Source organism: Mastacembelus armatus, chromosome 12 (genome assembly GCF_900324485.2).
Source record: "Mastacembelus armatus chromosome 12, fMasArm1.2, whole genome shotgun sequence".
Classification (NCBI taxonomy): Eukaryota; Metazoa; Chordata; class Actinopteri; order Synbranchiformes; family Mastacembelidae; genus Mastacembelus; species Mastacembelus armatus.
In genome coordinates, this window is record NC_046644.1 from 6504882 (window position 1) to 6519375 (window position 14494).

Consider the following 14494-nt stretch of genomic DNA (forward strand, 5'->3'; position numbering starts at 1 on the left):
CATGTTTTTCTCCCAGGGCTTGGTAATTGATGTTACATTCTTTCACCCAGACTACCTGTATATATATATATATATATATATATATCTAAAGATAGATTGATATATATATATATGAACTTGACAGGGCTGTAGTGTATGCCCATCTACTGCACAGGGCATACTCTGACATGTAAGCTGACTTCTGACAACTGACACCCAAAATGTTCTGGGAACTATGGTTTTCTATGTGCATCAGGTCTCTAAATTGTGAAGAATGCAATCTGTGCACGTGGTTCACACAGAAGATTGCTTAAGGAAAGTGTTCATCAAAACAAATCACTGCAAGATGAATGTGAATTAGCTCCACTGTAGGGGTCAATAATGTTAATTATGTTGGAAACAAGCAGTAATAAGAGTGTTATCTTTAGACTGATACTGACTGCGCTACCTTGTAGCCAAAACAGTTGGTGGTGAGGAGTTGTTTGGACAATCAATCTGTCTAAAGATCCTTGTTAAAGTGTTGAGCAAGCCATTTGTTAATAAGGGCTCTCTGGCTGCAAATATGTGCATATCAGAGAAAAATGTAATTTGTTTCTAATGGTTGTATTATTAGTGGGCGGATTCAGTGTGTATAGTACACAGCTTCACTATATCTGTGCTGTATATATGATACCTAATATCGTGTTTTGTTTTGTTTTTTTAGTGTCATTAGTGTACACATTAATGTGTTGATGTCCATAAGGGACAGTATAAAGTGCCTGCCAAAGGGTGTCAGTCACACTTTGAACTTGCAACATCGGTGTCAAAAAATGCTATTTTACAATAAAAATATTTTTCTTTTAGATTTTTGCTACAGCTGTTTACACTCACCAGCCACTTCATTAGGTACATCTGTTCAATAATTGCTTGTTAACACAAATAGCTAATCAGCCAATCACATGGCAGCAACTCAGTGTATTTAGGCATGTAGACGTGGTCAAGATGACAAAGTTCAAACCGAGCATCAGAATAAGGAAGAAAGGGGATTTAAGTGACTTTGAACGGGGCATGGTTGTTGGTGCCAGACTGGTCTGAGTATTTTAGAAACTGCTGATCTACTGGGATTTCCACACACAACAATCTCTGGGGTTTACAGAGAACGGTCTGAAAAAGGGAAAATACCCAGTGAGTGGCAGTTGCGTGGACATAAATGCCTTGTTGATGTCAGAGGTCAGAGGAGAATGGGGAGACTGGTTCGAGATGAGAAAAGGCAATAGTAACTCAAATAACCTCTCATTACAATCAAGGTATGCAGAATACCATCTCTAAATGCACGACATGTCGAATCTTGAAGCAGATGGGCTACAGCAGCAGGAGACCACACTGGGTGCCACTGCTGTCAGCTAAGAACAGGAAACTGAGGCTACGATTTACACAGGCTCACCAAAAGTGGACAACAGAAAACTGGAAAAATGTTGCCTGGTCTGACGAGTCTCGATTTCAGCTGTGACATTCAGAGGGTAGAGTCAGAATTTGGTGTAAACAACATGAAAGCATGGATCCATCCTGTCTTGTATCAGTGGTTCAGGCTAGCAGCGGTGGTGTAATGGTGTGGGGGATATTTTCTCAACACACTTTGGGCCCCTTAGTACCAATTCATCATTGTTTAAATGTCACAGCCTACCTGAGTAGTTTTGCTGACCATGCCCCTTCAGTGTTCCCATCTTCTGATTGCTGCTTCCAGCAGGATAATGCACCATGTCACAAAGCACAAATCATCCCAAACTGCTTTCTTGAACATGACAGTGAGTTCACTTTACTCCAATGGCATCCACCGATCTAAATGGAGCACCTTTGGGATGTGGTGGAACAGGAGATTCGCATCACGAATGTGCAGCTGACAAATCTGCAGCAATTATGTGACGCTATCAAGTCGACGTGGACCAAAATTTCTGAGGAATGTTTCCAACACCTTGTTGAATCTATCCCACAAAGAATTAAGACAGTTCTGAAGGCAAAAGGGGGTCCACCTTGGTACTGGCAAGGTGTACCTAATAAAGTGGCCGGTGGGTGTAACTACTATCACATTTTCTTTGTGTGTTACATGAAAAGACAAAAGTTGTCAACATCACATCAAAACAATCACATGAATTTTGTAGTCATATTAGTATCTACTGGTATATTTATTTCAGATACAATACAGGGAGGATCAGGCTTTTCAGTTAGCTGTTTTACCTGGTCACATATAGGTAGCCACTAAAACTACTTGGTTAAGGCCAAAGAAAGTTCATCATCATGGTTAAAGTGGTTACATTTGATTTAGTTGAATAACAATGCACCAGACCTAAACAGAGATTTGCTGTTTTGTACAGTCTGACTGCTCTCATGGTGTTGTTTTCGACCACAGCAGGCAACTGTTTTTAGTGAAAAAAGACCAAAACAACCCCGTTGTGCACTCTCTGCTCAGTACCAAACAGCAGACAGACACAATTAGCGATAAGCTAAAAAGACATATTTCTCTCGGGGGTTGTTAGAGACCAAAGAGAAAGCAAGAAAGAAAGCCCATGTTGAACTTACATTTGTCAGGAACATCACTCCAGCTGAATGACAACTGTTTGTTAACAAGTTTGCCACATCAGCTTAAAAAGTGATGAACAAGAGACCTGAAGTGAACTTGGAATTTGTGTTCTAGAACAAGAAAGACATTTTAAAACAGCCAAGATGACAAAGCAAGCTGAAAAATGACTTTAGAAGAGAGAATTGTTTTTTGTATATATTCAAACCCCCACCCAACTGCACAGATGTTAGATGATTCAAGCTGATGGATTTAAACAAAGTGAGTAATCCTTCACTATATATTTACACAATAATACGACAACGTCCTTAAATATTAAGATGATCTGCACCTACTGAATGTCACCAAGTATGACTTAATGTATACTTTGTTTACTGTGTTAGCAGGAAACAGGGAAGCTTTACTGTCCTTCATACTGCTGAAATCCTCCTGGTTCCAGCAGTACTGACCCATCTGTTGAGGGACAAGCGATAAAAGGATTTCCAGAGCTCAACAGACGATCATTCTAGGACAGTACTGATAAGGTTTTCTGCTCAGATGCAGCTCTTTCATTTAACGGATCCAACAGTGTGTGGATTACAGTTTACTCACTAGGACCGACAGGAGAGTCAAACAGTTGCAATGTTAATGTTTTTAATGTCATACCACAATGTTAATGTTTTTAATGTCATACCAACTAATCTAGATGATTTTTATTTTTCCAATAATACACTGGTTTTGGCCTAGACATCATTGCGAACTGGAAATAAAATATCATTTAGACTTAAGTAAATCAACATAAAGTGTAGTTCAGTGTACCAGTGCTCTGATAAACACTATATGTTCCTATGCTCCTCAGCCTAAAGATAAAAAGTATGTACCCAATTAGAAGATATGTCTGTGAATCCCTCACAGGAAGTATTTACAGTAGATAGAAAGTAAGCTCTTTATTTAAAAGCCTGAGACTTTGAGATTTTGAAGAAAATGAATGTAAAGCCTGATTACAGGATGCAGTGCCATTGTGTTATAGTGTGTAATCAGCTAACAGGGTACAGCATGCTGCATCCATTGTAAATTTATCTATGGAACAGGCTCATGAAACAGCTCATAGAGAACCCAGTATCATCATCCTCAAGATCTATAACCTCAGTGTTTCCCTCCTGCTGCTTTTCAGGAGCGCCTCTTTCATGTTTGAGACACGCTGCCGATTGGTCGTGGAAACCTGGCAAACTCACATAACCAATATTTTATGTGAGCCGGCGGTGTTATGTGAGCTGGAGAGCTGTGAGCAAGTGCGGGAAAGTAGCTGATGCCTGCTGAAAATGTCACTGGATTTGTTGCTTGGCTCCTGTGTGATATTTAGTCACTAAAACGAGTCTGAATAGTCGCCAGATCTAGTGAAAAAGTTGCTAAGTTGGCAACAGTGCTGAGCAAGCACTAGATTTAGGAAATCTGAGCCATGATGTGTAGATACAGTTATGTTGGCCTATAACACTCCTAGTGCCTAGATAGATAGGAGTTTCTGCCGCCTGTTTAAATCTGTAAAGACCACCCATCTATAAAACATTCATTGGCAACATTTTGATTTGTTTTCCCTCACATATTGACTGCAGGCAGTTAATGCATAATTGGAGCTTTGTCATCTTTAGGCAAAATGTGCTTATGTGAGGTTAGGAAAATGCTGCAAAGTTTGGTTAAATACAAAAAAGGCGAGGAAAGAGGGAAAATCTGGGTGGTTCCTCTACAAACTAGCCATGTTTGTAGAGGAGCATGTCACCCATTTCTGCTCCACTCTTTTATGTGCTCTTGGATGATAATGGAGTTCGGTGACACAAGTTGTATCAGGCTGTGGGTAAACAGAGAGTTAATTAGGTTTCTTTAGAGGATTTGTTGAAAATGATGATAAGGTATAATAATGGGATTTATTCTCTATACCCTGAAATAGTTTTATTTAAACTGTTTTTATTATAAAAAACACACAGATGATCTGTTTTGGTACCTTTAAATCAGACATTGTGCAAATACTTTCATTTGTAGTGTGGAAACATTAGTCAGTGTACTCTAACTAAATATTCAGCTGACTGTATAATTTCATTTAATACTTAAGTTTAATTACATGTTTTTTTATTAACAATCCCCTCCCCCATCATTGTACAAGTTATTTTATCCTTAGAGTGCTGGCAAGCTTATCCTTTAAATGATTTTTTCCCCTGTTGGTAACTTGTTTTTGGATTTATAACAGTGCAAACTTTGGTACCTACTGCAGCCTGGATCAGGCAGAGCAGAAAAACAAGGGTTCCTAATTACTATAACAAGAAAAAATGTATTGCTTTTTCTTTTTTTTTTTCTCTTTCCCACCTCAGATTATACATTTGGATATTATTTTATTGCTGTTTTGCACTCACTTAAACTTTTTTAAATACATTTTCAAAAACAATTTTACATAGATTAGGCTCCAGAAGATCCCCCTGACCCTGGTTAGGAATAAGCGGGTAGATAATAGATGGATGGAATTTTACATAGACATATAATCATCAGTCTCTGATTGTCCACACCTTATTGTTTGTCCTTTGTTTGCATCACTATTTCCCATTAATGCACAGATGGATGCATTAAAAATTTAATTAGCATGCCCTCTGATAGGCACAAGCTAAAATAACAGCTCCCATATTCTCCTGCAGCTTATTATTGCAAGCTGCCAGGCACTGTGTTGTCTGGGTGATACTGTTAAATTGTTTTTCTAAGGGAAATGCTTTCAAATTTAGAAACATTTATGTAGTACTTGTTTCATTTGCATATAACCATGTGTAGTTTGGGAGAGTGGCAATGAAATCACTACAAGATGATAGTGTGCTACCCTCGGGCCAATTCAGCGCTCAACTCCACCCCCACCCCAGCTCTTTAGCAGTGGAAATAGATTGATGTCTTTAAAATGCCCTCCAGACTCTCTTTCTTTACCCCAGGAAGACATGATGACAGTGTTACTACATGTGACTGGAGATGCAGGCTTTTACTGATAGTCATGACTCCTGTGCTGACACCAGATTATTTGTTTTGGTGAAAATATGAAAGGTATTTCAATATTTTCTGAGCGGCTCCAACTGGGAAAAGCATACACAGAGATGGATCTTGTAGCATATCATTAGTCCATGAATGAGTGCACATGTTTTTGCTAATGACAGTGAAAGCAAAGCCCCGGGCTTATCTCACTGTCACCCACTTCAGGATCTGCTGACTCTGCTTCCTGCAGGTACAGAGGGCTGAAGAATGTTTGCAGTTCTCAATCCTGGCAGAAAATGAACAATAAGCAGTTTAGGGAAACATGAGATTGTTCACCTTGTACATACAGTATTGAACATTAAGAGGGGAGACGTTTGTCATCATCAATGCATGTGTTTGATTGCCAGTAATGTTACCGATGCCACAGTCAGACCTTGTATATTGAACATGTTCAAAGCCTTTAAAAAAACCTGTGATTGTTTAAGAGTGTACTGCTAAACCCCTGGTAAAAACCTCCAGGTGTAGCCTGGCTGCTGGGAAGTTTGTCTGTCCCAGTGGACATTCAGGTTCAACTTGCAAGAGCCGGTCCTCCATATCCCTTAGACATTATATAGCCTAGAGATACTAAGATTCAGCTAAGATCCATGGCTGCTGCAACCTGTCATATACAATCCTATCACAACTACATAGTATCTGGCACTCCAGCAGCTCATTGCATGTGCTGTCAACTGAAACACGGAGAGAAAAAGGAAACCTGTGGCCAGTGATGTAGAAAAGGAGTAACAGAAAAAGAAAAGGGCTTTGTGCAAAAATAACTGAATTATTGAGGAATCTGCTGTGCATGATGGCGAGGAGAGTAATGAAGATGCAGGGGCATCGGAGAGGAATGAGCAGGGAGGTGATTATGTCATTATCTAACTTTGAATTTTTGCTTTCTGCAAACACAAACCTAAGGAGGAAACCCTTAGGATTGAGGACCTTTGCTCTACACATTAGTCTAACACAAAGTGTACTCAAATTAGCAGATTGTGTTTTGTTAATTAATGATTCATTGTTTGATCAACTTTTTGCAACTGTTTCAAATGGACTTCACAGCAAATTCCCAAGCTGCTTTTTGTTGCCAGTCTGGCCCTGGCACCAAACCAGACACAGCTGCATCAGTGTGAACATCTAGCATGCTTTGCAGAATCACTAAGATAGTTTTAGCAATTAGGGTGAATTTTAAAGAGGTCATGCATTTGTTTTAATTTACGTTTGGTTTATTTATGTGAAAGAGACCATGCAAAATATCGTATTAACTGAAAATGTCGTCATTTAATTTACTAGAGTAGCCATAGTACTTTTTTATAGTACATTTATTTCTATTACCTTGGACCACTCAGTCCCTGAACTCACCTATTATGGTCTTTGGCTCTTTCTTTCTTTCTGGATTTTCTTCTTTTTCTGCTCACTATTGCTGGCTCCTCTTTCACAGCAGACTGTGAGAGACTGCGCACACTGCAGCAGACATACTTTCTATAGTCAGCTTGTGAAATTGCAAGAATATTTCATTTCTAATTAAATTCTTTGGGCAGCACAGTTGGTGAGTGGTTAGCACTGTTGCCTCACAGCAAGAAGGTCGTGGGTTTGCAACCCGGCCTTTCTGTGTGGAGTTTTCATGTTCTCCCTGTGCTTGTGTGGGTTTTCTCCAGGTACTCTGGTTTCCTCCCACAGTCCAAAAACATGTATGTCAGGTTGATTGGTGACTCTAAATTGCCCATAGGAGTGAGTGTGAGTGTGTGAGGTTGTTTGTCTCTATGTGGCCCTGTGATGGACTGGTGACCTGTCCAGGGTGGACCCCTGTCTTTCACCCAGAGAGAGCTGGGATAGGCTCCAGCAGGTCCCTGTGACCCTGGTTAGGAATAAGTGGGTATAGATGATGGATGGATGGATTAAATTATTTAGCAAATAGGCTAACATTTGTGCAAATTAATTTAAAAAATGCCTCATTTTGTGGGAGAAACATAAACCTTTCCCCTTCTCTCTTTGCTCATCTATCTGCTCAGCATATACAGTATTTGATTACTGTAAAGTATAATAACAACAACATATGTTTGAAGACTACTGAATAGGAAGTGTTCTTTTCTCCATACTTGGGTTAGGATTATATTTAGGGCTAGACACAAACTTCTCGGACACTCATTAAAAACAGTAAGTGGGCATTATATTATATATATATATGTGTGTGTATTGTACTATATACTTTGAGAAATTACTACTTAGTAATATGACATAATACAATGTAGATTTGTTTTTCAGCAGTTTTGAAAGGCACAGGCACATGATACAGATACCAGATCAGAAATCACTAACGTTGTTTATAGGCCATTGCTGGTTAATTTGGTGTTTTCATGTCTGTCTTGGATTAGGGGTTCGACCTCTGTAGCAGTTTCTAACACTTTGTCTTTATGGAGAGGTGGGCAGCCACTGTATCGGTCAGATTTCTGTAGCACAGCTGTCTAAAAAGATGAAAAAGATGGTGAGGTCAAAAGCAGCATTATTCATCAGGGTAAAACAGTATAAATGACACAGGGCTCTAAAAAACCACTGTAATCTCATAAACATATTTGATTCAAGTCTAAATAGTTTAGTTGCTCAGAACAACACCTGAACAAGCAATTTCCTGGAGTAGTCACAAAAATCTGTTTTTTGATACTCCACAGTGGTTATATACAGTCCAGATGGATTTGTCCATTTGTTTATACTACCATTGGCTGTTGTGTCCACATTTACACAGAGGATCACGGAGCATCAAGCACAGCACATTGTGTTGTGTGTAGGCCTTTTGCAGTATTCTTAGTATGTAGTTGAAAAACCTAAATTAGTCGAATATGAGAGCAGAATGTCATAACATGATACTGAAATGGCCATTTGTAGTTTTGGTGAACTTGAGAAGAGGAATAAATAGTTAAAGTTCTTTACTGGACTAACAATCAGACTGTTTACGACTAAGAGAAAGAGTGAAGTTTACAGGGTTGCTAAATGAAAATACAATCTGCATTTCCTGCTGCTGGCAAAAATAATCAGCTGGCTAATGTAGAAGTGAAAGCGTATTTATATCTGAAAGCATATGGGTGAAAGATATTGTGGAAAATTAAAAGATTTAGAGCTATGTAACTGGCCACATGGTGGAACCACTGATAACACGTTGCAGTATGTTGAGAAATTGGTTGTTATGTGTACTCTCTCATAGACCAATACTAAAAAAGTATGAAAACATGAATTATTATTTAAATATATCTAATATTGGCAAGCTGACTGCCTACTGTATGCTCAACATGTTACAAGTGGAAGCATGTTTCAATATGTAAGTGTGTAGGAATGTAATGATTCGTAGAGTATAATTTGATGTTTTTAACTTTCACACCCCCTATTGGTTTATATTTAGCCAGACATACAAATGTTTAAAAATTAGAGACTAATTCTACTAATTCTTACACGCGAGTTTTATTTCTGTAGCCTTTATAGTTTTTGAGATAGACATTTTTTAATTTTACCACAGAATGCCATTCAAGTCAACCATAACTGCTTTTGGCAATCACAGTAATATTACCATGAAAACACCATTTAACTTAGGCAGGCTGTGCACACACAGAGGACATGGGGTTGTCCCACTAATCAAGAAAATTAGATGTTTCTAAAAAGGTGAAGAGACAAAAATCCACAACCAAATATTGTTAATCCACTTGAAGGTAAAGGTTAATGAGTTATGATAAATTGAAGGCAGCACAGCATTAACTTAACCCTTTTTTTTAACAGTAATTTTGCATGTTTTTTTTTATGTTGGTCATGTTGAAGTGTGTCAAAAATAAATAAATAAATAAAACTAAGCACAGGAGTCACAACATTATAGCATCTGCCTTCTTTTAGAGGCTGAGCACCGAGTAGAACCAACCACATGGCAGCTTTCCCTCCATGGATATTTTTATGTTCCTGCTTTTACAAACACCACATGACAGGTATTTCCATTCCACAATGACCGTTGATTAACACCTATTAACCGCCCACTCTTTTGGCAGTGAACACAGATTTCATACAGGATAGAGAGGACAATGTTACTGTAGTTTCACTCGCCACACAGCCACTGAGGAAAGCAGATGCCAAATGTTTTTTTCATCTTAGTGTGAAAAAAAAAGTAATTAATTTCCATTAACTGAATTTAAGCACAATCTGTTGGTTTTGGAAGTGATATTTTTGGAGAAGCTAGAGCCCAGGATGCAACTTTTATTCATAATTTTCTGTTAAAAGGAAAGTAACTATATAGGTATAGGCAGCAGGAAAGCTATGAAATGTAACAGTTTTATAAGCTAAGTAAAATTAATATGTGAACACCGCTATGCTGTACTTGCATGAGTGTTTTTGTTTTATGAGTACAAACAGCCTTCATAAACACTGATTTGAGGCTTTCCACAGCAAACTACACAACACTGCTCAATATTATTGCCACAGTACATGTACACAGTATTTGATGTAAAGTAAAGCACAAATTGACATTTTCTACCCCTATTTTCTATAATTTCTCTACTATCATTATCAAATAAACACAACTGTTTGGTTTCGGTCTGTAGAGTTGCATTAGTATGATGCTACTTCTGTCATATCAGTGTTCACACAGCAGCATTTGCACCACATTGAATTTTAAGCCTAAAATAAAAGACAGCATTTTTGCTACAAAACAAAAGAAAGAAAGGAAATGTAAATGGAGTCAGAGGGTGGATGAGCACTGGTATTAGTGGGAGCAGTAGTAGCACATTGTTAGTTAACCAGCAATTTCCAGTAATTACCAAGACAGTGAATTTCCATCTACTTGGAAATATAAAGGGGGGGAAACTGTATTTACGTCCAGCAGGCAAATGCAGAAAGCAGAAAAATATTCTGGACAGGTCACCAGGTCACTGTAAGGACTGATTCACTAAAGAGATTCATAAATAAATAGTGAAAATGTGAATTTTCTCTCTTTTGCTGTGGGGTATTTCATAAAAGCAACAGTCTGCTCAAGAAGCCGCTTTGCAGGGATTTTCAGTGCCTTTGAACTTTTCTGAAATCAAAGCAAACACAGTCTCGCTTTTTTGCCTGTTGCTTTAATCTAACCTGGCAGGTGAGTCTACCCAATTACATTTCTAATAAATAACATACAAAACAAAAATGTAAATTCTTTTAGTTTGCCAACAGTAACTTTGAAGAGTTGGGGAAGTGCAACGAGCTGAGAATAAAGTATAACACTTCTGGAAAAGAGGACGACTGAACCAAAACAGCAGTTTGTGAAACCAAAACAATGAGCTGAAAGGTGATAAAACACACTGTGGCATTGAGAGGTGCAGCAGAGTCGAGTCATAATGCTCTGGGCTCATTAGCATGATGGACATTAATAATAAAACAAAAAAAATGCATACGTACTGGACATTATTAGTTAGAATTAGTTTGCAAATGTTCAGACTAAGTAGAAGAAAAGTAGTAAAAGCTGTTGTTAAAAACTCTGATGGAGGTGATCATACATTGCATTTCTATTCTAAGAAGGGCTTTCACATTTATGAGATGGTGATGTAATCCGAGTCACTTAAGAGATAAAATTATGCTGTACATTCATGCTATCACTGACAGCTTTATTATGAAGTGAGTCATTGAGTTAGCATTTTAGCACAAGTGGATTACAAAAAAAGAGAGAGATCAGAACATGAAATGTTTCCTGTGGTCTCTCTTAGCTTGAAATACATTGCTGTTTTGGCAGAAGGCAGTTTTCCTTGGCCAAGGAGTCCGCTGTGTTGAGCTGTGCCCACCCCCAACCCCGGTCTCAGACTACCCAGAGTTCCTATGTCTCCTGCTAGCATCTGTCAAACACAGAAACAAGCGCACAGTGTGATTCCACTGTATGCATCCCTATGTACTTGCAGGTACTTAAGATGCAGGTATTTGCTCCTGCGTCATCACCATCTCTTTTTTTTCTTTGTGTATACTCCTACTCTGTGGTTTTTGTATAGATATGATTTTTGCATGCCAAGATGCTCTTGCCTTTGTTTTGACATTAAAAAGCTGGTGGCATCCTCTGAAGTGCAGGTTAGCAAGCGTAATGTTTATACAGGTCTAACATCCAAGAGAACAAAGGACTCCCAGGGGGCGGCTGTCTGCTTTCTGGCCATTCAGAGGTGACAGCCAGCAGCCAATTTAAAATGTGCATTATTTCTCAGAAAAGTAGGCCCTATTTTTTGCTGAGACAGTGTGTGTATGCACATCGTGATGGGCTAAAACTGACTGACAATAGTGTTCACGACATTAAAACATACAGGATAAAGCACTGGATTTAATAAATAATGAAATAATAAAAATAAACTCAAGGTAAATTTTTGTGTGATTTGTTTTTTTTTTTAAAGAGGACAGCATACGTCTCTTAACCTTGAGGTGACCATGGTGAACAGAAGAAATAGAAGACACAAAATTTATTTAATAATATAAAAAGAAAAAACATTAAGGATGGATGAAAGAACATTTAATATTATATTCACTGTATTAATTTATTTAAAATACAACTTTCAAGAGTAATTTAATGTTCAATTTATTGTAGTAACACTAACAGAGTTTACTGGGGTAAATTCACTTTGCTTTGTTAAAGAATGACTAATTTGCCAATATGCAGTGTTATTTGTCATGTAATGGCTGTGTTCTATGAAACAACTGTTCCTAATGTGTCACCAGGTACACCTACAGCAATTTCACAACTACAAATGAATATTATCTTTATTGAATTATGGGAAGTGTAATTAGTTTCATTTCTCTTCGAATGAGGTGTTTCATGTACACACTCAAAAACTGGAGCTCTTTTCAAGCTCTGTTTAGAAAACCACATTTCCTTCCCTAATAAGAGACATCAATCTCACAGGATGTATGTCAGGCAGAGGATTCCAGTTCATGCACAAGTTGTTCTCTGCAGACTGAATCAGACCTTCTCAAGACCCAACCACTGCTTAGGAAATTATAATTAAGACTGGGGAGCATGTTAATGGAGAGGCAATCACATGATGAGTGCATTTTGTTGTTGAGGTTTTTCTCCATAGTATTGACATCACTGAAATGTACAAGACACCCAACCTTGAACAACACAATAACATCTTTAACTATAATGTACTATTCACTACTTGATTATGGTAATGGCTGTGATTTGAAAGGCAGTAAGTGTGTCTTTGGAAATGGGAGAGAAGGAGGAGAATGACTGATAATTCTGTGTCGGGGAATTAGATGCATACTTACACAGAAGGGAAGGAGGGTATCAGGGTTGTAGTCTGTCAATGTGAATGTTGTTTTTGATGCTTCTTGAGAGAAACAAACAAGGGACCAGATTTATTCCAAATGAACGATTAAGAGCACTGATTTACCAGAGGCACAACAAGACAATACACTCAAGCTTCATTACTTTTTGAGTTGCTGTGAGATCCTGCACTCATTTTGGGCAAAATTGTGGTAAACAAACATTTCTTTGCCAAACTTCTATTTTGAATTGAAGCATTCTTAAAAAAAATAACAAAAACAAAAAAAATGTCTCTTTTGCTTTTAAGTGCACATATGATCACAAATTAAAAACCGAATCATTGGACAGGGTTAAAGGTGGTCCAGTTGTAGTCCAGGCAGACCAGAAAGTGGCCTGGAGAAACTCATGCAAAACTCCTATGAGAGAGGTGATGGTTGGGTCCTGCAACACAGACATAATAATAATCTTTTTGGTTACATTTCTCAGCTTGTTCAGTTGGCGTGTGTTGTTTAAGCAATGGTTAAAACTGACTTATTGTAATCAGTATCTATACCACTGAGCAAAATACTATTTAAAGATACATTTGTATACTGCACATCAGAATGAGTCATCCAGTGATCACAAGTTAGAGGGTTTGATTCCAATCTCCTCCAGAAGACACGCTAAAAAGTGTAGAGTGTACTAATGGAGAGATAAGCACCTTGGCGAGATCAGCGTGTAGAGTGAAAGAGCCTTTGTGACCAAAATATCAAGTGGCAGCCCCGTGCCCTGCTATTTGCTCAAAATGAACAGACGCATTAGCGCAAAAGCTCAATGACAGCCTTGTAAACAGGCAAAAATATTGTCAATCAAACCCACAGAATTATGAAAATAGACTCTGCACACCTTGTTTGTGATTTTTATGTAATAACATGATGCATTTTTCATCCAAAGCCATCAGTCTGCACCTCTAGAAGCTGTCACCAGGGGAATTTCTAAAACACCAAACTGATGAAGTCACAGGCCTTCAATCATAACAATGATTTTAGAGCTATGCATATATTTAACATGTTTCAGTCATTCGCCTCCATTTGCTGTTAACTTGGGGTTAGTGCAGTTTCATATTTCACAAGGTTAGTTGATCTCGTCCACACAGGGCAACTTAACCCCATTAGTATGATGATCATGCCTCAATGATACAAACAAAATTCAATTCACTGACCATATTATGCCGTAGATTAGATGGAATACATAACAACTGCCAAAACCTTTCAGCAGCTAGACAGTGCTATATCTAGCATCAAATGGAAGAGACTGTGCTCATTCACACGTCTCCTGGTGCCTGCTTTTTCCTGCCTTGACAGCATCTAAGACTGACATCTGAGATTAGAGCTGTTTTCTCATATACTGAGCCATCCTTGGAAACATGCGCTGTTTATGTTTCCATCTTTTCATCCACTACGTCTACACAGCACTGGGAATTTTCCAGAGCACAAAGGCATCTTGTGAGAGCTACATTTGAAGTCTCATCATCTTACAACCCTCACAGGTCTCTATTCAACATTAAATGGTGTTAAATATTTTATTGCCACTTGCACTGTCATTGACACTGACTTCTGGCTTTGACTGGACAAGAATTTTATACGGTGACTCATGCCTGACTGCTTGTTCAATATGCGCCAAATCCATTGGGTAGTATCAGAATTACTACACAGCATGTTTTG

The 14494-nt window shown here is 38.3% G+C and overlaps 1 protein-coding gene across 1 annotated transcript in view; it reads left to right on the forward strand.

Annotated features, from left to right (window-relative positions):
• The first annotated feature begins 1296 nt into the window (after positions 1-1296).
• The window catches only part of lrrtm4l1 (leucine rich repeat transmembrane neuronal 4 like 1), a 113090-nt gene continuing 99892 nt past the window's right edge, over positions 1297-14494 (forward strand). Inside the window, exon 1 of the mRNA XM_026297780.1 lies at positions 1297-1356. Within this exon, the coding sequence (XP_026153565.1) occupies positions 1297-1356 (60 nt within the window). The remainder of the gene's footprint in view (positions 1357-14494) is intronic.